The sequence below is a fragment of the Hyperoodon ampullatus genome, assembly GCF_949752795.1.
Source record: "Hyperoodon ampullatus genome assembly, chromosome: 11".
NCBI classification, from domain to species: domain Eukaryota; kingdom Metazoa; phylum Chordata; class Mammalia; order Artiodactyla; family Ziphiidae; genus Hyperoodon; species Hyperoodon ampullatus.
In genome coordinates, this window is record NC_136924.1 from 32,731,557 (window position 1) to 32,757,235 (window position 25,679).

Genomic DNA, 25,679 nt, shown 5'->3' on the forward strand with positions numbered 1-25,679 from the left:
TCGGGCAGAAAGCAGATGACCCTGGAAAGCGGGGGAGCCTGAAGAGCTTGAATGCTGGGCCAAGGAGTGTGCCTTGCACGCTGTGGGCACAGGGAACTGTAGAAGTCCGGGACCACACCCGGAGGGAAGAGGCCAGAGCATCTCTGCCCTGGGAGGCGCCTCCCTGCACCCCACCTGTCCTGTTCAGGTGTCCTCAGCCTGCAGGAGGGCCCCAAAAGGGAGCCTGGATCTCCATCCTGCCCAACCCGCTGCCTTGGGAAGACAAGGACAAGGCCCGTTTCCGGAGTCTCAGTCCAGCGGCAAAGCCCCCGTGGCCTTAGCTGAGCGGCCAAGGCCAATTAGCAGACCGCAGAGAAGGAGCAATCAGGGGAGGGAGCCATGCACGGAAAAACATCAGTTTATAATTAGGTGGCCTAATCACCTGTGTAAATGGTGTATTTCTTATGATCAATGTGCTAAACGTCTCAGGTTTAATTAAGTTCTGCTGACTCGCTCTCTTTGAAGACCCACTGCAGTGGGATTCACAGCTCCAACAATTAATAACCGGGTGAAGAGCAACTTGAAGGGGGCAAGTTCCTACCCCCTTCCTACCCCGCCTCCCCGCCCTCCCCCGGGTGCCCTTGGATGGGGCTCCACACTCCCCATCGTCCTCTCTGAGCCGGGGTCCAGAACATCCCAGCCCTTCCCCATGATTAAGAATCATCCCACGGGTTTCCCTGGTGGCGCAGTGGTTGAGAGTCCGCCTGTTGATGCAGGGGACACGGGTTTGTGCCCCGGTTCGGGAAGATCCCACATGCCGCAGAGCGGCTGGGCCCATGAGCCACGGCCACTAAGCCTGTGCATCCGGAGCCTGTGCTCCGCAACGGGAGAGACCACAACAGTGAGAGGCCCGCGTACCGCAAAAAAAAAAAAAAAAAAAAAAAAAAAAAAGAATCATCCCATGCAATGGGTGCTCCATCCATGAACTGGTACTTCCAGCTTCCTGTTTAATGAGGTTCCTTCTGGTTCCAAAATTCTACCTGCAAAGTCCTGTGTTCTGCCTTCTCTGTTCCACATTCCATTTATGCTGTTCTGCCTTCCCTCATCTGCTTCATCTCTCTCATCACCTACTGGGGTCTGTAACCCAAGCATCAGGCTTCCTGGCCCCCTCACTCCTTTCCTAGAGCAGCCTCCTCCTGCATTTGATGGGAAAACTGAAGTGTTGACCTTCATACTTCCTGAGCCAACCCCTCAGATTCTGCTCTCCCCCATCCTCCCTGCCCTGTGGACCATGGGCAGGTCATTCTGCTCTGAGTCACCACCCGGAGCTCCAGGGCACCATCCTCTCCACTGGACATGTTCCTTCTCCCCAGTCACCAGCAGAGAGATGGGCCTGGGCCAGTCTTCCCTTCCTCTCACTTTCCCTGTACTTCCAGTTTTCCCAACACCATCAAAGTCAGCTCTATGACTGATGGATACTCTCCTTCCTAGACATACGTGGCAATTAGAGGAAACTGCCAACACAAGAAGAGACTTAAAGTGAGACCCAGAATATGACTTTTTCAAGAACCCAATGAGAAAACCAGTAAGGTAGCACTATCCAATAGAACTTTCTCTGATAATGGAAATGTTCTATATCTGTGCTGTCCAATATGGTAGCCACTGGCCACATGTGGCTATTGACCTATGGCTAGTGTGACTAAGGAACTGTATTTTTTATTTTATTTTAACAGCCATAGGTAGATAGTGGCTACCATATTGAACAAGGCAGACCTAAGGAGTTAAACTTTTAACAAGGTCCAGCCTTAGATCCTAACCTTGTTTCCCTAGCTCCAGGTTCAAGTCTATCTGTCTCCCAAAATGGCTCTTCTGGTGGGGTGTCACTAGTCATATTTCAGGGACCCCCACTCACTGGGGGTGATCTCAACTCCAGGACCCCTCTCCCTACCACTCCTTTTTATAGTTCTCCAAGTTAGGGATATTCAGTCTCAAATAACATCCCAAGAAGAGTTGTATGGGGACAATCAGTGTTTGACTATTGACATCCCAAGAACCTATGCTCAGTCTTAGGGGAGGGGCTTTGGCCCTTGAGTCCTGCAGCCCGGTCCACTTGGGGCTCAGCCTCCATCTCGCCAACCATGTGAATTTTAGACACCCCTCTTTCTTCACAGGAGAAGTCACTACAGCTCTTGGGCACATACACATAGATCCCATCACCATCATTATCATCATCTCTCAAGAATAAACATTTATCCTGAGAATGTATAGTTCAAAGCTAATGAGAATAATATTTTTCTTACTGGCCCATAACTTGCCAAGCAGCCCCTCCCCAATTATTTTGCAGGGTAGGGTTCAGATCTTTTCCTCTTCACCTTATCTCCAAATTATGCCCTTCTGGTCCTACAGGAAATATGGGAAAGCCATATATATCTTAATAGCTGCTCCCTTAATTACACAAATGGAAACTTGAAATAATCATTTTATTAAGGAATCTATACTTAGTCATGAGCCCTTGTTTGCCTAACTTTCCTTCTGGGGAAAAAGGAAGAGATAGCTTATTTCTATTACAATCTACATTCTGTTTCTAATCCTCCGTTCTCCACATTGCTTACTTTCCTGTATTCCAGTTCAGCACCCTACGTTTTCTGTTCAGTATCCTCTATTCCAAAGCTCTGTATTCCCAGAAGAATCCCAGATCCATGCTGTCCTTGACCTCAGTTTGCCCGTCCAACCTGGAAGCTTCCATTCTGTGAAATTTTTTTTGCAATTTTCTATAGAACTGCACTGTATCACTAATATCATCTAAAATGCTGACCTCATGGATGAATGAATGAATGAATGAGATACTTTCAGCATGGCTTGCCATTTCTCTCTACATCAGTCCTGGCTGGCTTTGGCTCTATCCCTTAAATACACCACCAGCTCTAAACATAGAATAAATATCTCTTTTTTTTTAATTTAAAAAGTAGGGTGGACTTGAAGAGGAAAAAGGGGATAGAGAAGGAGAGAAATCAGATCACATCAGCTGGTTCACAATCCAACAGCTTACTCTAGGGGGTAATCATGTTTGAAACATCACTGTCCGGGACTCCCAAGAAGCTTCCAAGAGTCAGAAAAATGAGTAAAAGTACTTTGAGGGAATAAACAAATGGACTAACAAAAATGAGGGGTAGTCAGGAGGGGTGGGACCAAAGGCAGACTATGAAATGCACTTGTTGATTCTCAGAGATGCAGGAGCAATTCAGCCGGGAGAGTTATCCTCAGCAGAAATCTCTCCTCTCTGGCCCTCTCCTTTCACCCACCAGGCAAGCCCAAGGCCAGGCCTTTTAAGCCATTCAGCCTCCAACTGAAGAGAAAAAGAATTACAGAATGTCAGGGCCTTAGCGATTTGATCATTCAAACCCTCTCTCCTCCCCCATTTCTACAGATGTGGAGACTGAGGCCCAGAGAGTAAATAAAACATGGCCCAAGCTGTAGACTGGAGCCAGGAACAGAGCTCAGGGCTTCTGATATCCAGCTTAGTGCGTTTTCTACTGTCCAATGATAGCAGGATGGATAATAAGCACACACACACACAAAAGTTAATTGATCTCTTCAGCTGTTAAACCATCATGAGTGAAATCCATTTTTCACTGTGTCTACTCCAGCTCATAGTTTGTGGTGGTTTTACCTGTTTTGGGGGGAAAAAGAAAGTGGACTGAGTGGAAGTAAGGAGACCTCAACAACAGTTTAGATCCCCACCCCTCCTTTCCAGCTAATTCTGCTCTCTCCTGACCTGTGACATCTGACAGTGCAGAAGAGTCCAGACAAATCATTCTGCGTTGTTTCTTGTGACAGTGTCTTATCTGCCGAATGGGTTGAGAACAGAGCCTAAATTTCACCTTTATTCATTTAGAGCAAATAATTATGAAGCTCCCAATAGGTGCCAGTTACTCAGCAAGTCCAATGTATAGTCCCTGCCCTCCAGGAGCTCACAGTGGAGAGAGACACAGAGACACAGAGAGACAGAGAACGGCAGGCTTCTTTCCCCAGAGGGTTTGAGTCTCGCTAATATGCGTGAGGGATGCTAGGACAGGACGTACCTAGATTCACCATCATTTTCTGAGAGCAGACTTTTCTTACAGGAGTGAGAAAGAAATCAGGAGCCATGGTGGTCAACTAGAATGGTAGGAATTGGCCCCAAAAGGGAAGGTGATCTGTGTGTGTGTGGGGGGGGTGCCTTTCCTACTATTCCTAAAACTGCATCATGTGGTCTTTGTTGCAAGTCAGACGAAAATTGTAACCCTGGCCTCAGAAATCCATGGTCAGGGAGACAAACCTGCCCCACCTGGTTTGGTGCTTCCTCCAATGTTCACCGTCCCTTGGTTCCATCAGGACGTACAGCAAGGCTGGTTGAATCGCCATCCTCCCTACTCTCCTAGCTTCTCTCGCCCTTCTCCAGAGCAGCTTTCCAAATCCCTTCCTCATTCCTCCAGCCTCTAATCCCTCCCACCTCCTTCACTCTCTGCTGATGACCTGAGCTCCCGCTGTCCTGTCCTGAACAACACAATGCCAGGCACAGCGAGCACCTCTGACCAGCCTGCCCCGCAGCCCTGCTCCATCAAGCATCCGCCAAAGCCCTCACTCTTCTTCCTCAGTTTCTCCTCCTGAGAGGCTTTAGGTATATGCTCCAGGCTGCACTCCAGACTTTTACCCAACCTCCCTCTAGCCTTTTTTGCACCTTCTCGACATAAAAGTTCTTCTTTTCCTCACTGCCTTGACTTCATCCCAACCACTCACACCCCATCCAATGTAATACAACATATACTTGTTGAAGTTCCTACCCAGTATCAGAGACACTGTATTTAGTGTGTTTGTGGATAACACAAAATTGTTTTTTCGCTTGGCTTGGACCATGCTAATTCGACCCAAGTAGTCTTCCTGTGGACCTCAATGATGTCCTAAATGCCAAATTCGGGATCACATGCCTCACAAATCCATGCTGGAACCAGGCAAGCTAAATATACATACACACAGGCCAAGGTCAGGGTCTAGAACTGTACCCGGTACTTAACAGGTGTTGAATAAACACACTGGTTGTTTCTTATTTTCCTTCCCCTTCATCCTCTCTAATTTAAAGTCTGTGATCACTCCCTTCTTTCCAAACCTCTCTTCCCCCACGTTTTCTATGGAATCTTGTGGATCTGAGCTCCCTCTGTCTTAGGTAGGGTTCCCCCAAAAATAGACTGAGAGAGAGATTGGCTGGAGAGATTACATGATGTTATACTGTTAATTTGTTTTAAATCCCTGGGACCACATGAACATGGTCTCTCCAGCTGTCAACTGCAATATTTCCTCCACATCCCAGCAAACCTTTCTGAAGATGTGCACAGCTGTTGTCTCCTCCAGTTCCCCTCCCCTTCTCTCCTCTGCCCACTGCCCCTGAGCCCTTGCTGCCCCTATTCTGTGGGAACTGCTAACATTAAGGTCCTCATGCAGCCAGGTTCAGGGACCCCCTTTCTGTCCTCACTGGAATTAATCCCATCAGAGCATGGACACAGCTGAGCCTTCTTTCTTAAAAGAGTTTCTTCGCTAGGTGTCCATGTCACTGCACTTGTCGCCTACCACAGAGACCTGTCCTTCTTGGCCTCCCTCATTGATTTCTCCTGGGTCCCTTGTTGGCTCCTGAGCCTCTAAATGGTGGATGGACCCAGGCTCACTCCTAGACCCTCCACTTTTCTCCTCCTGCCTAAGTGATCTCACCCACTCTCGTGAGATCAAAGGCCAAATATACGCTGATGAGTCTCAAATGTGAACCTCAGTCCCGAGATCCCCTTTGAGCTCCAAACACATAAGCATCTGCCTATTTGATCATTTGCTTTGAATAGCCAACAGGCATCTCAAATTTAACACATCCAAACTGAATACCTGATTTCCCATCTCTCTCTCACAAACACCCACACCAACACCCACACACCCACACACACACACAGGCACGCAGGCCTAGCTTCATGGGCCTGTGTGTGACCAGTGTAGTTGCACAGGGCCCTGCGCTCAGAAGGAGGCCTGACACTTCCGGGTTAAAGCTCATGGTCACCCTCTTGAAATTCTTAATGATTTTATGTTTGAATCTGTGTTTCATAAGCGCAATCCAGTGGAACCACGAAGCACGTACCAGGGGCCTGGAGCCTCAGCTCAGGCTCAGTGCCCCTCTCACCACCTCCCTGCTTCCCTGGGATGGGCTCTCAGCCACCTGTTTCCCCGCCCCTACCCAGTGACTGCTGCCTCCTCTGTCATCTGTGTTGGGGGTATTGGGGAGGGAAGGGCACGGTTGTGAGGAGGGTCAAGGTCAGGCACAGGCACCCTGGCACCAAGTTGAAGGGTGGGCCCTGTGAGGGTCCACGCTCATGCTATTAGTATCCCTGTGCCCAAGGGAACAGGGCCTTAAGTAGCAAATAAAAAACCACCCTGACAAGTCAAGAAAGAGAGAGGAAGAAAGGAAAAAGCTTTCTTTCTGATCCCACATTTTCCTTTTGCACTAGGATCCCACCTATGATGCAGCAGCTCTGAGTGGGCATGAGACTAGTCATGTGATTGGAAACAGGCCTTCAGGGGCTGACTGCTGTGCTTTTTCTGTAAAGGGCTGGATGGTAATTATTTTAGCTTTTGCAGTCTCTGTTTCGACGACTCAACTCTGCCATATAGAGTCGCCTATGGCTGCCCAAAGCAGCCGTAGACAATACATAAACCCATGGGTCAGGCTGTGTTCCAATAAAACTTTATTTCTAAAAACAAACAGTGGACCAGATGTGGCCCCCGAGCTGTGGTTTACCATTCCTTGTTACAGACAAGGGAAATTTGTTTGAAGGCATCTGAGCAGCAGAAAGGACAATCAAAGAAGTTTCTAGAAGGTCATCTTGGCCACGCTGTCCAGGATGGATAGGAGAGGGGGTTCAGCCTGGGAGCAGAGTTTCTAGGAAAGAGAACCTTGTAAAACTCCAAACCTAAGGAGCTAGAGGCCAAGTAGTGGCAACAGGGGTTGAACGGGTAGAACAAGACAGCACAAAAGCTTCACTGAGACCAAGGTCACTAACCCAACTTGGACCCTCTTCCATCCAGAGGAGAGGAAGGGCAAGCGGAGGATCCGAACCACCTTCACCACAGAGCAGCTGAATGAGCTGGAGAAGATCTTCCACTTTACCCACTACCCTGACGCCCATGTCCGCAACCAGCTGGCAGCCAGGATCAACCTCCCAGAAGCTCGGGTACAGGTACAGCCATCCCCACCCTCGGCCCCCCACCTCAATGCACTTGGGGCCATGGGTAAGATCGCATGTATCCTGCACCCTCTGGGGCTGCCCCATCAGAAATTTTCCATTGGCTTTATCCCATGAGTACAGTTATACTGGCCAAATATCATTTTCCAGGAAATGAGGCCACCACAGTTATAGGATAGTTTCTCACCTTGGGGGATGGACATGGAGGTAGCATAGATATCTGCTTCCACTCCCTCCTTCCGCACTTGGCTGTATCTCCAGAACATCGTTCACCACACAGCCTCATTCACAAAATAGGTCTTGACAATCTAGACCAGGGCTCAACAGACGTTTTCTACAAGGGACAAGATGCTAATTAAGTTAGGCTTTGGGGGGCCATAACGTCACTGTCACAACTATTCAACTCTACCCTTGTAGCACAAAAGCAGCTGTAGTTTACAGTATGTAACAAATGAGCATGTTCCAATAAAACTGTACTGGTGAACACTAAAATTTGAATTTTGTATCATTTGCATGTGTTAACAAATATTATTCTCGTTTAGATTTTTTTCCCAACCATTAAAAAATGTGTAAACCATTCTTAGCACAAGGGCTATACAAATACAGGTAGGAGGCCAGAGAAAGCCCAAGGCTCTAGTTTGCCAACCCCTGACCTAGAACACATGGGCATCACTTTGGAGGCAGCACAGAGAGGTGGCAAGGACCCTCCATGGTCAGAGACCTAATCTGTAATCTGTCATTTTTTCCCCGCTTGTGTCTATGGCTTCCTCTGTGGTTAGAGATACAGTAGCCCCTTGTCACTCACTAGGGGTATGCCTCGCCCTCTGCATATCCCCAGTCCTGCAAGAACCACTCTAGCAAATCCAATTGTTGCATGTTGGCACTCTCTCTAAAACAGTTTTCTAAATCACTCTTCATTTTTTTTTAACAAATATGATGGGGGAACTATACTCAATATCTTTTTTTTATAATTTCACTTTTAATGAATAAACAAAAAAGCAATCCTTGAAAAACAGAATATAATTTTTAAAATTTTATATTGGAGTATATTTGATCTACAATGTTGTGTTAGTTTCAGGTGTACAGCAAAGTGGTTTAGTTATACATAAACATATATCTATTCTTTTTTCAGATTCTTTTCCCATATAGGTTATTACAGAGTATTGAGTAGAGTTCCCTGCGCTACACAGTAGGCCCTTGTTGATGATCTATTTTATACATAGTAGTGTGTATATGTTAATCACAACCTCCTAATTTATCCCTCCCCCATCCACCTTTGAGTATCTTTTTTTTTTTTTTTTTTTTTTTTTTTGCGGTACGTGGGCCTCTCACTGTTGTGGCCCCTCCCGTTGCAGAGCACGGGCTCCGGACGCACAGGCCCAGCGGCCATGGCTCACGGGCCCAGCCGCTCTGCGGCATGTGGGATCTTCCCAGACCGGGGCACGAACCCGTTTCCCCTGCATCGGCAGGCGGACTCTCAACCACTGCCCCACCAGGGAAGCCCCACCTTTCAATATCTTATAACCTATAATGGACGAGAACTTTAAAAAAGAATATATGTATTTATTTGTATATATATAACTGAATCACTTTGCTGTACATCTGAAACTAACACAACATTGTAAATCAACTATATTTCAATAAAAATTTTTTAAAAATATGATGGACTCATTCGAATTCAAAATCTGCTCCAGGGTCCATGTCAACATTCCACCCTTCATTTCACTGGAACCTACTCTTCTGGTGAACGACCGCCCCTGTCTGGACTTCTTCCCTTTTTCTCCCTATTTGAAATCAGTCACCAGCTAGGTGGGTAGCATCTGCATCTAGTGTAAAGCCCAGAATTCAGCATCTGCCTCGGCAGAATGACCAAGTGCAGATGGCAGCTTGTCATGGATAATCAGGGCACTTGTGAACACAGGGAACCGCCAACATTCAACCAACCTATAGATGCCACGGGGCCCAAAGGGGTTGCAAACCAGTGGCCCACCAGCAGGAAAGAACCCAGACGGGTTTTATTTGAACTGCACGGTATCTTAAGTCTCAGCGCTTTCACATAAAAATCAAGATTTCTGCCTTAGAATTTGGATGAGCTTGCAACGCTGGCCTCACATTTCCACATGGTGACTGTTGGCTAAAGCTGAGAAACTGCCCACTTTAGCCACTGTTCACCGCAGACCCCACCACTCCCAGTTACATGGCACCCATCTGCTTCACCCCCTCCCATGAGCCCACACCCCTGCAGGTATTGAAGGTTGTGATCCCGGGTCCCCTCTCTCAAGGCAGATCAGATCCAAAGAAATCCTGGATGCCCTGGAGCTTCCTAAACTGTAAGGGTTGGTCCCTTGGAAGGTGCCGTCATTATGCATTTTGAGGGGAGGAACAAGATGGAGAAAATCCCTTTTGCTTATCTCCATCCTCTCTCGCCTTCATCTCAGATCTGGTTCCAGAATCAGCGAGCCAAGTGGCGGAAGCAGAAGACCAGCAGCCTTGGGGCTTCGCCGCAGCCGAGCGAGGCCGACTTGGCCCCGCCCACAAACCCGGACGTGGTCGTGAGTGGCCGAGGCGGAGGGCAGGGGGGCGGTCGCGGGCGGGAGAGGGGGTGTGGCTGGGGACCTTCGGAGCTCTTACAGTAAAAAGTGCACCGGCAATTCTTTTAGAAAGATAGTAGGCACGGATGCTCGGGAAGTCGCTGCCTCTGTCCCCGTGTCCTCCTCCACTGAGTGACAATCACACTCCTCTCCCTCCTCCGGGGACCCACGTGTATTGCTTATGCAAAACTTCCCAGTTTATGGAGCAGGATCACAGAGTAAAGGGCGGTGCGCGGAGGTCGAGCACACTGGCTGGGGAGTCAGGCGGCCCCGGTTCGAATCCCAGCTCTGCAGCAGTGTGGCCTGGAACAGTCACTGTGCCCCTCAGAGGACAGTCATAGATTTGATGAGGATGAAACGACGGCTCATCACCTAGGAAATGCTCCCTAAGGATTAGCTGTCCACTGAGTCAACACAGATTTGGAATGTGTACCAGATGCCAAACAGAGGGGCGGCAGCAGTACACAGAATAGACACTCCTATGGGTAACGGTCTGTACAAAGCCATGAGTGACCCTATGAGGTAAGATTTTTAATTTATCCATTTTTTGCTGATGCAGAAACTCGACTCTGAGAAGCAAAGTGACTTTTCCACAACAAACAGTTGCTGTAAATGCCGGGATGGGGACGAGGTTTCCTGGCCCCCCTGGGCACACACTTCTCCCCAAGTTGGTGCCCCGACCCACTCCGAGCTGCCCGAGAGTAACGGGGAAAGGTTGGGAAGCCGAGGGACAGCCCAGGGTAAAGCTCAGGGCTCACTTCTCTCTCCTGGCCTCTCCTTGTGACAGGGCCCCATGCTGCTGCACCCTGCACGGCCCAGGCTGGCTCCTCCCACAGGTTGCTATCCACCGGCTCAAGGTCAGCTGGCCTCTGCCTGGCTCCCCACCCGGATCGCCCTCCTCCCATGCCACCCATGGGAGACACAGCCTCTCCCGGGTCCTCTCATCATCCAGCAGACCTGCATCCCTGCACTTTGCTTTTTTTGCACCTCCGCACCCCAAATGGGGCAACATCTGTACCACTTCCACACAGGGACCAGACATCCTCTCCTTAGTGGAGCTGCTCTCTTCTCCAGGTGAAGGCAGGTGGCGGGAAGGTGCCCAGGTCTCTGGGGGAATCAATCTCACGATCCAAAGACAACCCACAGCCCAGGAAGCCACCCTGAGCTTGTCCCTTGGAAGGTTGCATCGGACTCAGCAGCAAGGTGACCAATAAAGGAAGCTCTCATCTCTCCTGGCCAGTGTCACCCTCCTGCTTCAGGTGACAGACACTGTGTGAGGTCTCAGGATGATCTCTGGAAGGAAGAGGTCGTCCTCTTGCACCTGTGCTTCCTCTAATTTGCTGTGTGACCTCCAGCCAGTCACTCACCTGCTCTGGGCCTCATTTGTAACACAGGCAGTTGGACAAGGTGACTTCTGAGGGTCCTTCTGGCCCTTACTTTGGTGAGATGAACTATGGTGAGAATAGAGGCACAGAGGAGACTAAGGAGAGGTTTGTTCATTCATTCATAAGCGCTCACCTACTGAGCACTTCATAAATGGAACTGGATATTGACATGAACAGCTGAGGCTCTGTGCCCTGAAGCTCAGTCCAGGTTGGTGGAAGGAATGGTACTGACCTCCCCCTGCAAGCAGAACTTTCGCTCAATGACCTTGCAAGAGGCCCATGTCTAACACATTCTGTTTGGCTTTGATATGAATGTCCTAAAGAGGGAAGGAAATATAGAAACATTTCTTTAAAAATTTAAACAGAACTTAGTGTCTCTGGTTATTCTGCTGGCTTGGGGAGGGATGTTGTCATTTCTGGTTTGAATGAAGGGTAAGAGAGTAAGCTCTTTTCAGAGTTTAACTTCCCAGGATTTGTGCAAGGGGCCTAGTTAGAAGACCAGCCTCACTCTGTGCTGAAAAGCCTAAGAAAGAGGGAGGGAGAGAGAAACTGGGGTGGTTGACTTTTATGGGCTGGGTAATTTCATAGGCTAATGAGTGGAAGGATTATTCCAACTACTTTGGAGAAGGGGTGGGGATTTCCAGGAATTGGGCCACTGCCCACTTTTTGGCCTTGGCAGGAGTATGCTAATGTATTACAATGAGCGTATAATGAGGCTCAAGGTCTACTGGAAGTCGAATCTTCCACCACTTTGGACCTAATTGGTTCTAACCAGTTTATGTGGTATACTCAACGGCTATCTCATTCTTTTAAAGGTTGTGCCCTGCCCCCTTCCCCCCTGGTTTCAGTACGATCATATAAATTTAAAATGAACACGTGCCAACGTTTTATCTAACTCACTAATTAATGGGGGAACCAGTAAGACATCATAACAGTTCAAAGGAGAATTCAAAGAACAGTCACAAGCAGAGGCAATCAGGAATGCTGAAATGAATTACAAACAGAGACAAAAAGGGTCAATGGCCACAGGGAAGTAAGCAATGGCATCTCCACCAGGCACAATTCATTTGCATTTCTATAGACAAGTATCATTTGCATTAGTACCAGTTTCCAACAATTATACAGAGTGGAAAAATAGCTCACAGACAATGAAAGGGGCAGAAATTCTGGAAGAGTGCGCTAGACAGAACAATCTTTTTATGCTTATTTCAAAGTCTCTCACAATTTTTCCTGACCTAAAAGTTACTTAATCTCTCTGGGGATACCAGGACCTGCCTCGGAAGTTAGATATGAGATTATATTAGATGATATACCCAAGTGTTTTGTACTTGTAAAACACCATGATGTTAGGAAATGATTATTTATTGCCTTTCAAACTCCTCTAGAACTCAAGTTTAAAAGTCTACATCTAGAAAGTGTTTAGAAATACAGTAACATTTCTTTAATATTCATTGACATTTGATGGTTCCGTTTTTTAAAAGGCTAAACAAGACACAAAATGGGCAAAGAGCAGAAATAAGAGATTCCCAGGAAAAACATATAAATCGATACTAAACATACAAAAATAGTCTCGGGCTTCCCTGGTGGCGCAGTGGTTGACAGTCCACCTGCCGATGCGGGGGACATGGGTTCGTGCCCCGGTCCGGGAGGATCCCACATGCCGCGGAGCGGCTGGGCCTGTGAGCCATGGCCGCTGAGCCTGCGCGTCCAGAGCCTGTGCTCCGCAACGGGAGAGGCCACAACAGTGAGAGGCCCACGTACCGCAAAAAAAAAAAAAAAAAAAAAAGTCTCAACCTCACCCATCATTTAAAAATGTAAGTAAAACAGTAATGCAATACATTTTTTTTTACCTTTCAGGCTGGCAAATATTTCAAAGTGTCGGTAAGGGCTTGATGAAAGTCACTCTCATATAGAAGGAAGTATAAATTAATAAATTATTTTAGATGATAACTTCACAACTACTCATATTCTAAATGCACATCTCTTTGACTCAGTAATTGTTTTTGCAAGAACTTATCTGATAAATACACATGGATATAAATACTGTCTATAAGAATGTTCACCAAGGCTTTGTGACAGCAAACCCTGGAAACCACCAAAATAAGACACTGGTTGAGACGACTGATTATAGCATATTCATCCAGCTGTTAAAAATAATGAGAGAGACTGAAGTATACCTCATGGGAAACTGTCGTTAGACACATCACTGAATGGAAAAGCCATGTTTCAGAACAATATCATGGTCTCATTTGAGTAAGAAAAAGATCAGATATCCAGATATTTAAACACATCATCAAAATGTGATGGTTTCTGCACCATAATAAATCCCACCCAAACTTAGTTGCTTGAAATAATGATTTCTTTGGCTCAGGCTTGACTGGGCTCCTGGTCTAGTTGGTGCCAACTTAGCTGATCTCGGCTGGGCTTGCTCATGTGTCTGCGGTCAGCTAGTCGGTCAGTGGCCACTGGGGGAATCTCAGGTGGCCTTACTCACAGACAGGCCCGGGTCTAGTAGGCTGTTAGCTGAGGCCACAGGGTGACTGGGCCTCAGTAGGCGTCCTCGTAGTGTGGTCACAGGATTCCAAGAGCACAAAGGCAGAAGGTACAAGGGTTCTTGAGGCTTGGCCTGAGAATTCACTTCTCACTTCCACTGCATCCATTGGTGAAAGCAAGTCATAAGGCCAGCCCAGATTCAAGGGGTGGGAAAACAGTCCTCCTCTTGACAGGAAGAGCTACAAAGTGCATGCCATGCTTACCATCCACTGTAACACCCAAATGAATTTCTCATCTAGACTTCTTCCGTGAATGCTCCTGACACCTCCACTTGACTATCTAATGTCATCTTGAGGCAGACGATAGGTGGGCCCCCGGGGCAAACAGTTGGAGTTCGTTCTCTGTGGACCGATACTCCAAGATGAAAACAGCCGGACGATCGAGGGAGGAGGCTGGGCCCTGCCCAGATAGAAGATAAGAGACCACATATTCCTCATTCTCAAAGTCAGGAGACCTCCCCGACTACACATGCACAGAAAAGCTCCTTGGAGGTCAAACGGGAGGGGGTGCCACCCCATAGTAAGTGATGCTAACTACCCATAGGCCTCTTCAGTAGAATCCATCTTGGCTAAGAGATGCACGCACACACGGGACGATCCTAAGATGTACCAAATACGGACTCTGAACCAGGCAAATCGAAACGACTGGCCAAAGAAAACCCAGAAGAAATGCCCCAATTAAGTGATTTAAACTACCACGAGAGCGCAACTCTCTCCCTCTCTGAGCCCGCCCGTGTGTCTATCCCCACATACTGTACTCTGTTTTCTTCTAATAAACACTTTACTTGTTTCATTACTTTCCATCTTTGTGGGAATTCTCTTCTGCAAAGCCGAAGGGCCAGGGCCTTGTCACTGGCCACTGGTCGAGTGGCTAGCATTTGGCGCTCTCACCGCTGTGACCCGACCTCAGTCTCTGGCTGGGAACCGAAACCCGGCTTCAGGCTGCTGCAGGCAGCGGCCACCTGACTCTCAAACTTAACATAACACATCTAAAAAAAAACTCTATTCACTCCCCACCCCAAACCTGCTTCTTTCTCAGCCTTTCTCCTCAGCACATGGCAACACCTTTCTTCCTGTTGCTCAGGCTCAGATCTTTACAGCAATTTTGATGACTATCTTTTCTTTATAAATATATATTTTTAATTGAAGTATAGTTGATTTACAAAGTTGTGTTAGTTTCAGGTATACAGTAAAGTGATTCAGTTATAAATATATTCTTTTTCCGATTCTTTTCCGTTATAGGTTATTATGAATATAGTTCCCTGTGCTAAACAGTAGGCCCTTGTTGTTTATCTATTTTATATATAGTCGTGTGTATATGTTAATCCCAAACTCCCAATTTATCCCTCCCCCTCCCTTTCCCCTTTGGTGACCATAAGGTTGTTTTCCACATCTGTGAGTCTATTTTTGTTTTGTAAATAAGTTCATGGGTATCATCTTTTTAGATTCCACATATAAGTGATATAGAGAGATCAGACTGACACCATCTAAACCTCCATCAGTTTCCACCACATTTAACAGTGGAACAACACTCCACTGTGTGATCCTAAACATTAGGTAGTGGGGAGCACACACCAGCATCTGTGAATTGTTCTCCCCTAAAAAAGAAAAAAAAAAAAGGAACTTGACTCTAATTATACTGTAGACTTAACTACCTATTTCAGGAAGTATAGACAATAGAAGAATAAATTAAATTAAATACCAGGAAGAAGCAATCAGTCATATTCAGGATATGAGATAGTCAACAGAACAAATGATTGTGTTTCTCCAACAAATCTGTAGCATGGAAAAGACGGGAGGAATTGTTAAAGAGTAAAAGAAACAGGAGATATAATAAGCAAATGCAATATATGAACCTTTTCTGGATCTTGATTTTTTTAATCATAAAATCTCGAATACAATCAAGGAACTCTGAACATGAGTAAGAGAGGATATTGAAATTTTCTGTTAATTGTGTTGATTGTCAAAATAACATGGTCAGGTTTTTTAACATCCCTTTTTTGTTAGTGATGCATACTAAAGTCTTATGGATGAAAAGATGTAATGTTTGGGATTTGCTTCAAACTACTTCAGCAAACAAACACACAAACAAAACAGAGGAGGAGAGAACAGAGAAAACTTGACTGGCAAAAATGATCATAGTTGTGGGAACTTATTGATGAGCGTGCGGGAGTTCATAAGCTATCGTCTCTAGTTTTGTATATGCTAGAAATTTTTCCTAATAAAGAAATTTTAATCCAGAAGCCATTCATTTAAAAGAGGGAGTGCAGAGCAGAAAAAAAAAAAATGACCTGGAAGGCACAGGAGCACAGGTTCTAAAAGCCAGGTCTCCTGAGGGTCGCATGAAAGTACCGGGTATGTTTGAGACACGGGTGAGGGATTCCAGGAAATCTAAGGTTTGAAGGGCTTGTCAGGAGAAAGAGGGAAGACTCGCTCTGTGCAAGCACCCCAGAGGGCAGCATCAGGACCAATACAGGAGTTATAGGAAGAGAAGTTTAAGGCCAATGCAAAGAACACAGGAACTAGGTTTTCCAAAGGTCCCTTGTCCCTCACCTCTCTGACTTCCTCTTCTCCTGCAGCCCTTGGTGAGCCCCGCATTCCGACCACACTAAATCATCTGAGGTTCCCGGAGCACAGCAGGTACATTCCCATCTCACACCCTTTGCCCTGCCTTTTCCTTGGCTAGGAATGCCCTCGCCTCTCCCCAGCTACTGGAATTCTACTCATGCTTCAAGGCCCCACTCAAACGCTGCCCTGCCCGCCTTGCCCTTGATCTCTCCTTTGAAGTAATTGCTCAGAATCTGCTGTTACATGCATATCTCTATAGATAGATATCAAAGATAAGTTATAAATTACCTTTTATAATGATTCCTCCTTTTCACTCCCACACCTCTGTGTACCTTTATTGTGATAACAGTGGTCTCCACGTATGGAGGGTCCTACCATGAGCGAAATGCTTTAATTCTCACCCCAGTCCTATGACACAGGCACCATAAGTGTCAAAGGGGGATTCAACTGAATGTCACATAGCAAAGGTCTGATTTCAACTCAGACTTGCCCGATGCCAAAGCTTTAAACAAGTGTATATGTTATATACGTTTATAACATATACAGTATATATATGTACATATATGTGCATATGTATATATACTATTCTTTATACTATGAATGTATAAAGGGTGTGTGTGTACACACTCCTCCCCTTATTCATAGAGTCTGTTTTCCTTTCTAGTACACTGTCTGGCATACGGTAAATGCCCCATAAATATTTGACGAAGGATGGATAGATAGATGAGTGAATAAATCCAGCATTATGACTAGTTATACAGACGCTTTTCCCCACAAACCGCCCCCCCTCCGTGGTAAACTCTGGACAACAGAATAAATAAATGGGACTAGGCTCCAGGATTCCACAGGGGATAGAAGGGCAGTCCAAGTGGCAAGAGTGGCAGGGGCCTGCCAAGGTCCCCAGGAAGTCGAGGGGGTGACAGAGGGAGGGGAGTTGCCGACAGGGTCCCTGTGGGACCACCACCCGGGCTGTCATCAGCCCAGGCTGCTCCTAGCCGTTCCTGGAGCCACGGTGCGGGGGCTAGGGGGGGAAACAAAGCCTCTCTCTTCTTCCCCAGCTGCCAGGGCCCTGACCGCTGTGTGACCCCTGGGGTGGGGACCTGTACTCCCCAGGGGAGGAAGGTTACAGCCCTGTTATCGGCAGGAGGCAATGAAGCCATTTCGTGATCATTAGAATCCTAACCAATTTAAGTCATTTACAGCTCTCAAACAATTCCCTGGTAATTCTTATCTCCCCAAGAATCCTGAAATGTTATTCGAAAGGGGTTATAAACTAAGAACCTGGTTGGGCGTAGGGAATGAAGACAGAGGACAAGGAGGAAAGATGGCCTCCCAGGGTGATGGGAAAAGAGGAACATTTTTAGGGCCCCATTTGCATGCCTGGTCCTTCAACGGATGTGGGCAAGGCAGGCCTATCCTTGTGGATTTTGTAAGAGAAAAGTGTTCTGTCTCTAGAAGGTTCCTCTCTAGAATCATGAGATCTTGGCTAGAAAAGTTGAAGAAACACCTAGGAAAGTATTTCCCAAATCAGAAACCCTGGACATCTGTGGTTCGTGAGATGTTCATGGGTGTTGGATGAAAATATTCCTAAGGTGAATGGGTCTGGGCAATTCATAAACTGTGAGTCTCTCGTAGAAATCACAGGCCCCACTGCATCTCAAAGATTCTGGCAAGATTTATAGGAAACAAACTAAGATCTACAGGAAAGTTTAACTCAGTGAAACCCAGTGTGTTCAGACTTTGACCCGTGAACCTTTTCACCCCCACAGGAAATCTATTAATAACAACACAAGAAGCCTCTAGAAATATGGATCTTTTTATCCTAGTTTCCTTCTCATTCTTGGACTGAAGTTAAACTGAGTGGCTTTCTGTTCTATAACACACCCCTAGTTAGGACAAGCATTTGCATTCAACAGTGGGCAGTCAGCCATCTGTGGATACCTTTGGAAGATAATGGGGACAACCTCCATTTTTTTTGGTTTTACCTGAGAGGCCTATGAAAGAGGAAAAAGAAAGGAAAAAGAGAATCTTCTGACAATCCAAAAATCGGATCACCAACTGGCCTCACCTCCAAAGGTGATAGGAAGAGACTTAGTCTGTGGATACCAAAAGGGCAGAATTGATCCAGTTAAAGAAGGAATTTTCTAACAGTCAAAGCCACAGACAGCAGAACAGATGGCCTCAGGAAGGAATGAGCTCCCTGACAACATGTGCGTATGAGCCGAAGCTGAACAGCCCCTTAGGGGTGTAGTACTCAGTCAATTAGTAAATACTGGAGAAGCTGTTTTGTTCAAAGCACTGACTGAAGGCAGAAAAACAGTGATGAGAAAAGTCCCTGCTGTATGTGAGCTTATATTCTGATGGGGAGGGAAGAGAAACAGGTAAGAGCCAAGTAAACAAAAATAAATGTAAGAATGACAGAGAACTATAAAGATCTTAAAACGGTGATGTCCTAGTAGTGGGAGAGAGGCTAGTGAAGTTATGGGGGCCAGGCAAACCCTCCGTGGGATCAAGACACCTGAGCTGAGAGCTAAGCTCTAGGAGCAGTGAACCAAGCATACAGTTCAACGTGTCCAAAGGCTCTGCAGTGGAAATACTTTGAGTGTATTCAGAGAACCAAAGGGAGGCCAGTGTGGTGAGTGGGACTGGGAGAACACTGTGGATGAGGGAGGAAAGGTACAGAACAGTCTAGCATCAGTGGCCTAGACAACCCCCTGCATCCTCCTGGTTCTGAAAATCTTTGATGGCGCCCCTGACTGATCAGATTGAGATCGTAGAGTCCCTCTCCCTTGACAAATATCAACAATCTCAGGCTCAAGCCTCAGTTTCCTCATCTGACAACTGGAAGCTGTAAACTTTGCAAAAATGCTACCCAGATAAGGGACTATGTACTTACTTAGCAAGCACAGAATCAGTAATATGTGCCATTATAAACACTTTATAATATTACTTATTGACCCCTCCTAATATCCCTAGGAGGTAGACACTGGTAGTATTCCTATTTTATCAAGGGGAAACTGAGGCACAGAGAGGCACTTGGCACATTTAATCCTAGTAGATGCTAAGAACATCATAGCTACTGTATGCTTAGATTTAAAAGTTTCCAGGAGATGTAAATAAAATATTTTCCATGGTCTTTGTGAAGATTGCAAACTATATTACAAAGCTATGGTAATCAAAACAGTATAGTACTGGCATAAAAACAGACACGTAGACCAATGGAATAGAATAGAGTACCCAGATAAAACCCAAATAAAACCACACATATATGGTCAACTAATCTAATCCTTGACAAGGATGCCAAGAATACACAATGGCGAAGGGATAAATAAATGGTGTTTGGAAAATTGGCTATCCAATGCAAAAGAATAAAACTGAACTCTTACACCACTCACAGAAATCAACTCAAAATGGATTAAAGACAAATATAAGATGTGAAACCATAAAACTCCTAGGAGAAAACATAGGGGAAAGCTCCCTGGCATTGATCTTGGCAGTGATTTTTTTGGATATAACACCAAAAGCACAGGCAACAAAAGCAAAAATAAACAAATGGGATTACGTCAAACCAACAGGCTTCTGCACAGCAAAGGAAACCATCAACAAAACGAAAAGGCAACCTGCAGAATGTGAGAAAATATTTGCAAACCATATATCCAATAAATGGTTAACAGTCAAAATATACATGGAGCTTTCACAACTCAATAGCAAAAAAATAAACAAACAATAAAAAACCCAAATAACCCATTTTTAAAATGGGCAAAGGACCTCAAAAGACATTTTTCCAAAGACAACATACAAATGGCCAACAAGTACATGAAAAGGGGCTTAACATCACTAATCATCAGGGAAATGCAAGTCAAAAGCAGAATGAGATATCACCTCACACCTGTTAGGATGGCTATTGTGAAAATGACAACAGATAAGTATTGACAAGGGTGTAGAGAAAAGGGAACTCTTGTGCACTGTTGGTGGGAATGTAAATTGGTACAGCCATTATGGAAAACATTATGGGGGTTCCTCAAAAAACTAAAAAGTAGAACTACCATGTGATCCAACAACCCCACTACCAGGTATATATCCAAATGAAATGAAATCAGTATCTTAAAGAGATATCTGCATTCCATGTTCATTGCAGTGCTATTCATAATAGTCAAGATATGGAAACAATATAAGTGTCCCTCTATAGATGAATGGATAAAGAAGATACGGTATGTACATACACATAATGGAATATTATTCAGCCATAAAAAACATTTGGAACAACATGGATGAATCTGGCGGACATTATGCTAAGTGAAATTAGCCAGACAGAGAAAGACAAATACTGCATGATCTCACTTACAGGTGAAATATTAAAAAGTTGAACTCATAGAACCAGAGAGTAGAACCATGATTACCAGGGGCTGGGGGCTGGGGGAAATGGGGAGAGGTTGGTCAAAGGGTACAAACTTTCAGTTATAAGATGAATAAGTTCTGGGGATGTAATGTGCAGCTTGGCAACTATAGTTAATAATACTCTATTGCAGTCTTGAAATATGCTAAGAGAATAGATCCTCAGTGTTCTCACCACATGGAAAAAAGAAATAGCTATGTAAGGTGATAGACGTGCTAATTAATTTGACTGTGGTAATCACTTCACAATGTATACGTATATCAAACCATCACGTTGTACACCTTAAATACATACAATTTTTATTTGCCAATTATACCTTGGTAAAACTGGGGGTCGGGAGGAGTCTTACAGTTAAAGGAGAGGGTACTGCACAACTATAGGACCATAAGGGAACTCATATTTGTTTAGCCTCTACTCTGCATCACATCCCCGTGGGGTTTGGATTATAATCCCCACTGTATAGCTTGTGAAAAATGAGGCTCAAGTAAAATCTATGGTCACCCATAATAAGTAGTAGAGCTTCATACTCCAAAGAGTTTCCCCCAGACCCAGTCCACGTGGACTCTGGGTGCGGGGAGGAGGAGCATCTAGCCTTCAAGAGATCACTTCCTTATTGGGGGGGGGGGGTGTCTCTCCCACCTGGGATATCACAGGTCCAATTCATGAGAACCAAACAGTACACTTACACCTCAGCTGTGGCTTAACAGAGGAAAAAATAAGTATAAGTTCCCTCTTATGCTGAAAAAAAAAATTAAAAGGTATCTTTATTACAAAGTATATATTTAACACATTTTACCGTGTTAAAACATTTTTAAAAGATTGAGAAAAAAAGATCTCATAAAGCAAACAAGGGTATATTATTTAATATCTTTCCATTTAACCTTACTGCAGTCAATTTATTCAAAACACTAACCTTTTCTGAAACTTTGGCTCAGACTATTTTCTTATTATACATCCACATCCGTGGGCATGTGCATCTGTATTTTCATGAACCTCTAACTAAGATGTAGCATTTCCTTCCACTAAGACTGCAGACAAAAGATTACACGGTGGTGTATTCACAGTACCTATGACCTGCAGATACCTCAAAGTATCTAATGTATTAATAAAGAAGCACATGTATGCCACAGTATCACAACTGTTTTACTATTTTGACAGCTGGATTTCAGTATAATTAATTACCTTTAAAATCTGTATTTTATGTCATCAATTCATTATTCAGAGAAACGGTCATGAGTTTTGCCAGACAGCCAGAAGATTCTACGGTTCCAAAAAGCTAAGAACCCCACCTACACAGGAAGCCTTCCTTCTCTGCCAGGGGCTTGCAACGAGGAGACCCCAAAAGCCTTTTGTGACTTATTTATTTTAACATCTTTATTGGAGCATAATTGCTTTACAATGTTGTGTTAGTTTCTGCTGTATAACAAAGTGAATCAGCTATACATATACATATATCCCCATATCCCCTCCCTCTTGTGTCTCCCTCCCACCCTCACTATCCCACCCCTCTAGGTGGTCACAAAGCACCAAGCTGATCTCCCTGTGCTATGCAGCTGCTTCCCACGAGCTATCTATTTTACATTTGGTAGTGTATATATATGTGTCAATGTTACTCTCTCACTTCGTCCCAGCTTATCCTTCCCCCTCCCCATGTCCTCAAGTCCATTCTCTTTGTCTGTGTCTTTATTCCTGTCCTACCCCTAGGTTCATCAGAACCATTTTTTTTAATTCCATATATATGCGTTAGCATATTGTATTTGTTTTTCTCTTTCTGACTTACTTCACTCTGTATGACAGACTCTAGATCCATCCAAAACAAATAACTCAATTTTGTTTCTGTTTATGGCTGAGTAATATTCCATTGTATATATGTGCCACATCTTCTTTACCCATTCACCTGTCGATGGACACTTAAGTTGCTTCCATGTCCTGGCTATTGTAAATAGTGCTGCAATGAACATTGTGGTACATGACTCTTTTTGAATTATGGTTTTCTCAAGATATATGCCCAGTAGTGGGATTGCTAGGCCATATGTTAGTTCTATTTTTAGTTTTTTAAGGAACCTCCATACTGTTCTCCATAGTGGCTGTATCAATTTACATTCCCACCAACAGTGTAAGAGGGTTCCTTTTTCTCCACACCCTCTCCAGCATTTACTGTTTATAGATTTTTTGAGGACGGCCATTCTGACTGGTGTGAGGTGACACCACATTGTGGTTTTGATTTGCATTTCTCTAACGATTAGTGATGTTGAGCATCCTTTCATGTGTTTGTTGGCAATCTGTATCAAATCGGAAAAGAAGTAAAACTGTCACTGTTTGTAGATGACATGATACTATACACAGAGAATCCTAGAGATGCTACCAGAAAACTCCTAGAGCTAATCAATGAATTTGGTAAAGTAGCAGGATACAAAATTAATGCACAGAAATCTCTGGCATTCTTATACATTAATGACGAAAAACCTGAAAGAGAAATTAAGGAAACACTCTCATTTACCATTGCATCAAAAAGAATAAAATACCTAGGAATAAACCTACCTAAGGAGACAAAAGACCTGTATGCTGAAAACTTTTGTGACTCTGTAGGCTAATCGGAGGCCCAGCATCTCTCAGCTTCTGTCCTGCCCCCTCTCCACCTGCATCATTCATGCTGAAAGAAATTGCAGTTGCACTGGGCTTGCATCCTGCCCACCACATTAACCTCCGGAACCAATTTTCCCCCATCAGACTTGCTCCACCCACTTACCTTTTGAAGAGCAGGGAAAGCGCCGGCCTCTTCAGTCTTTCAAAGGGAGGCTTTGAGTTGATGAACTGGAATTTTATACTCAAAGGGAAGATCAGATTTCATCTGCAGAGTCCCTGGGCGGCAAGGAGCACAGCTCACAAAGTCCCCCGGAAGCAAAGTGTTTTCTGTAGATGGGCTCATATTCCCCTCCATATAGCAGTGGGAAATGCCACCCCAGCACACTTCTGATGAGTTTAAACCCAGAATTAAAGTTTGTTCCATCACAGGCAAGGAAATCTTCCTTCCTTGAATCACCTGACCCAGATCTTCGAGCACCCTGCACTCCAGGGAACTTTGGTGTGATGCTTTCACAACCTGGGATGCTCGCTAGGGGCTGGAGGGTAACAAGACTCAGGGTGGGGGGCAGGGGGCGGGCAACCACTTACCCAGTTTTGTTCTCTATGTCACCACCCCCACGGCTCATTCTCCAGGGTGTTTCCAAAGCCCTCTGGGAAGATGCAACCCAGGGCAGAGGACAGAGGGTCCTGGGTTAGCAATGGGAAGATTCTGGTTCAAGTCCAAGCTTTCCCCATGGCTGGATGCATCTGGACAGCGGCCCCAACACCTCTGGGTCTCAGTGTCCCCATCTGTAGAACACAAAGGGAAGATTGGATAATCCCTCTCTGGAGGCCTTGGGTACCACATCAACACCTCTCGGTGAATGATGCCCCTGGGAGGTGCCACCCACCACCAGTGCTGCCTGGCCTCATTTCTGGCTTTGCTTGATCAGACAGGTAGCCCCATTCGGGCCCCAGAGTCCACAGCCTTCTGCCATGAAAAGGAGCCCCTCCATGGAGGCAGGATGTCCAGGGGTCCTCAGCCAAAAGGGCCAGGAAGTGCTGGGGGTCCAGGGCTATGCTCAGTGACAGGCGTTGCTTCTTGCTGGTGTCTTAAACTCCCTCATCAACATGCCTCCTTCGGGGTCCTTCTGGGTCAAGGCCATGCTGGCCCAGGCAAAGAAGTCTGGCCAAGGAGCCATCTGAGAGCAGCACATGGGGGAGGGTGGCATGTTAGTCCTGCCTCCCCTGGGAGGATCCTGGGACTAAGCACACTGGGATACCCTTTGAGGATAACAGTATGGGGAATCATTGCCCTTAGAGATCCCTCATGCAAATGCCTTAGCTTTCAGCAGAGAAGGAGGCAGAGAGGCGAAGGGCCTTGCACGGGATCACACGGTACTGTCAAGAGGACAAGAACCTATCTTTCTCTTCCTTCTTTTTTTTTTTTTTGCGGTACACGGGCCTCTCACTGTTGTGGCCTCTCCCGTTGCGGAGCACAGGCTCCGGACACGCAGGCCCAGAGGCCATAGCTCACGGGCCCAGCCGCTCCGCGGCATGTGGGATCTTCCTGGACCGGGGCACGAACCCGTGTCCCCTGCATCGGCAGGCGGACTCTCAACCACTGCGCCACCAGGGAAGCCCTCACTAATTATTTATATTGAAGTAGAGTTGATTTACAGTGTTGTGTTAGCTTCAGGTACACAGCAAAGTGATTCCATTATTTACTTTATTTATTTGTTTGTTTATTTATTTATTTAGTTTGGCTGCACCAGCTTTTAGTTGCAGCACCTGGGATCTTTTAGTTGCAGTATGCGGACTCCTTAGTTGCAGTATGCGGACTCTTTAGTTGCGGCATGCATGTAGGATCTAGTCCCCCGACCAGGGATCGAACCCAGGTCCCCTGCATTGGGAGCATGGAGTCTTACCCACTGGACCACAAGAAAGTCCCTATTTATTTATTTATTTATTCTTTTTCAGATTCCTTTTCATTATAGGCTATTACAGTATATTGAATTTAGTTCCCTGTGCTATACAGTAGGTCCTTGTTGTTTATCTATTTTATATACTGTAGTGTGTATCTGTTAATCCCAAACTCCAAATTTATCCCTCTCCCCCTCTTTCCCCTTTGGTAACCATAAGTTTGTTTTCTATGTCTATGAGTCTGTTTCTGTTTTGTAAATAAGTTCATTTATATCATTTTTTTAATTCCACATATAAGTGATATCATATGATATTTATCTTTCTCTGTCTGACTTACTTCACTTAGTATGAGAATCTCTAGGTCCATCCATGTTGCTGTAAATGGCATTATTTCATTCTTTTTATGGCTGAGTAGTATTCCATTGTGTGTATATATATATATATATATATATATATATCACATC

At 45.4% G+C, this 25,679-nt stretch overlaps 1 protein-coding gene across 1 annotated transcript in view; it reads left to right on the forward strand.

Annotated features, from left to right (window-relative positions):
* Window positions 1-25,679, forward strand: part of ISX (intestine specific homeobox) — a gene marked incomplete at its 3' end in the record, with an annotated part of 145,002 nt that overhangs the window by 6,389 nt on the left and 112,934 nt on the right. The window contains 4 exon segments of the mRNA XM_079714893.1: window positions 7,078-7,229; window positions 9,674-9,787; window positions 10,614-10,802; window positions 10,804-10,910. Of these exon segments, the coding sequence (XP_079571019.1) occupies window positions 7,078-7,229; window positions 9,674-9,787; window positions 10,614-10,802; window positions 10,804-10,910 (562 nt within the window).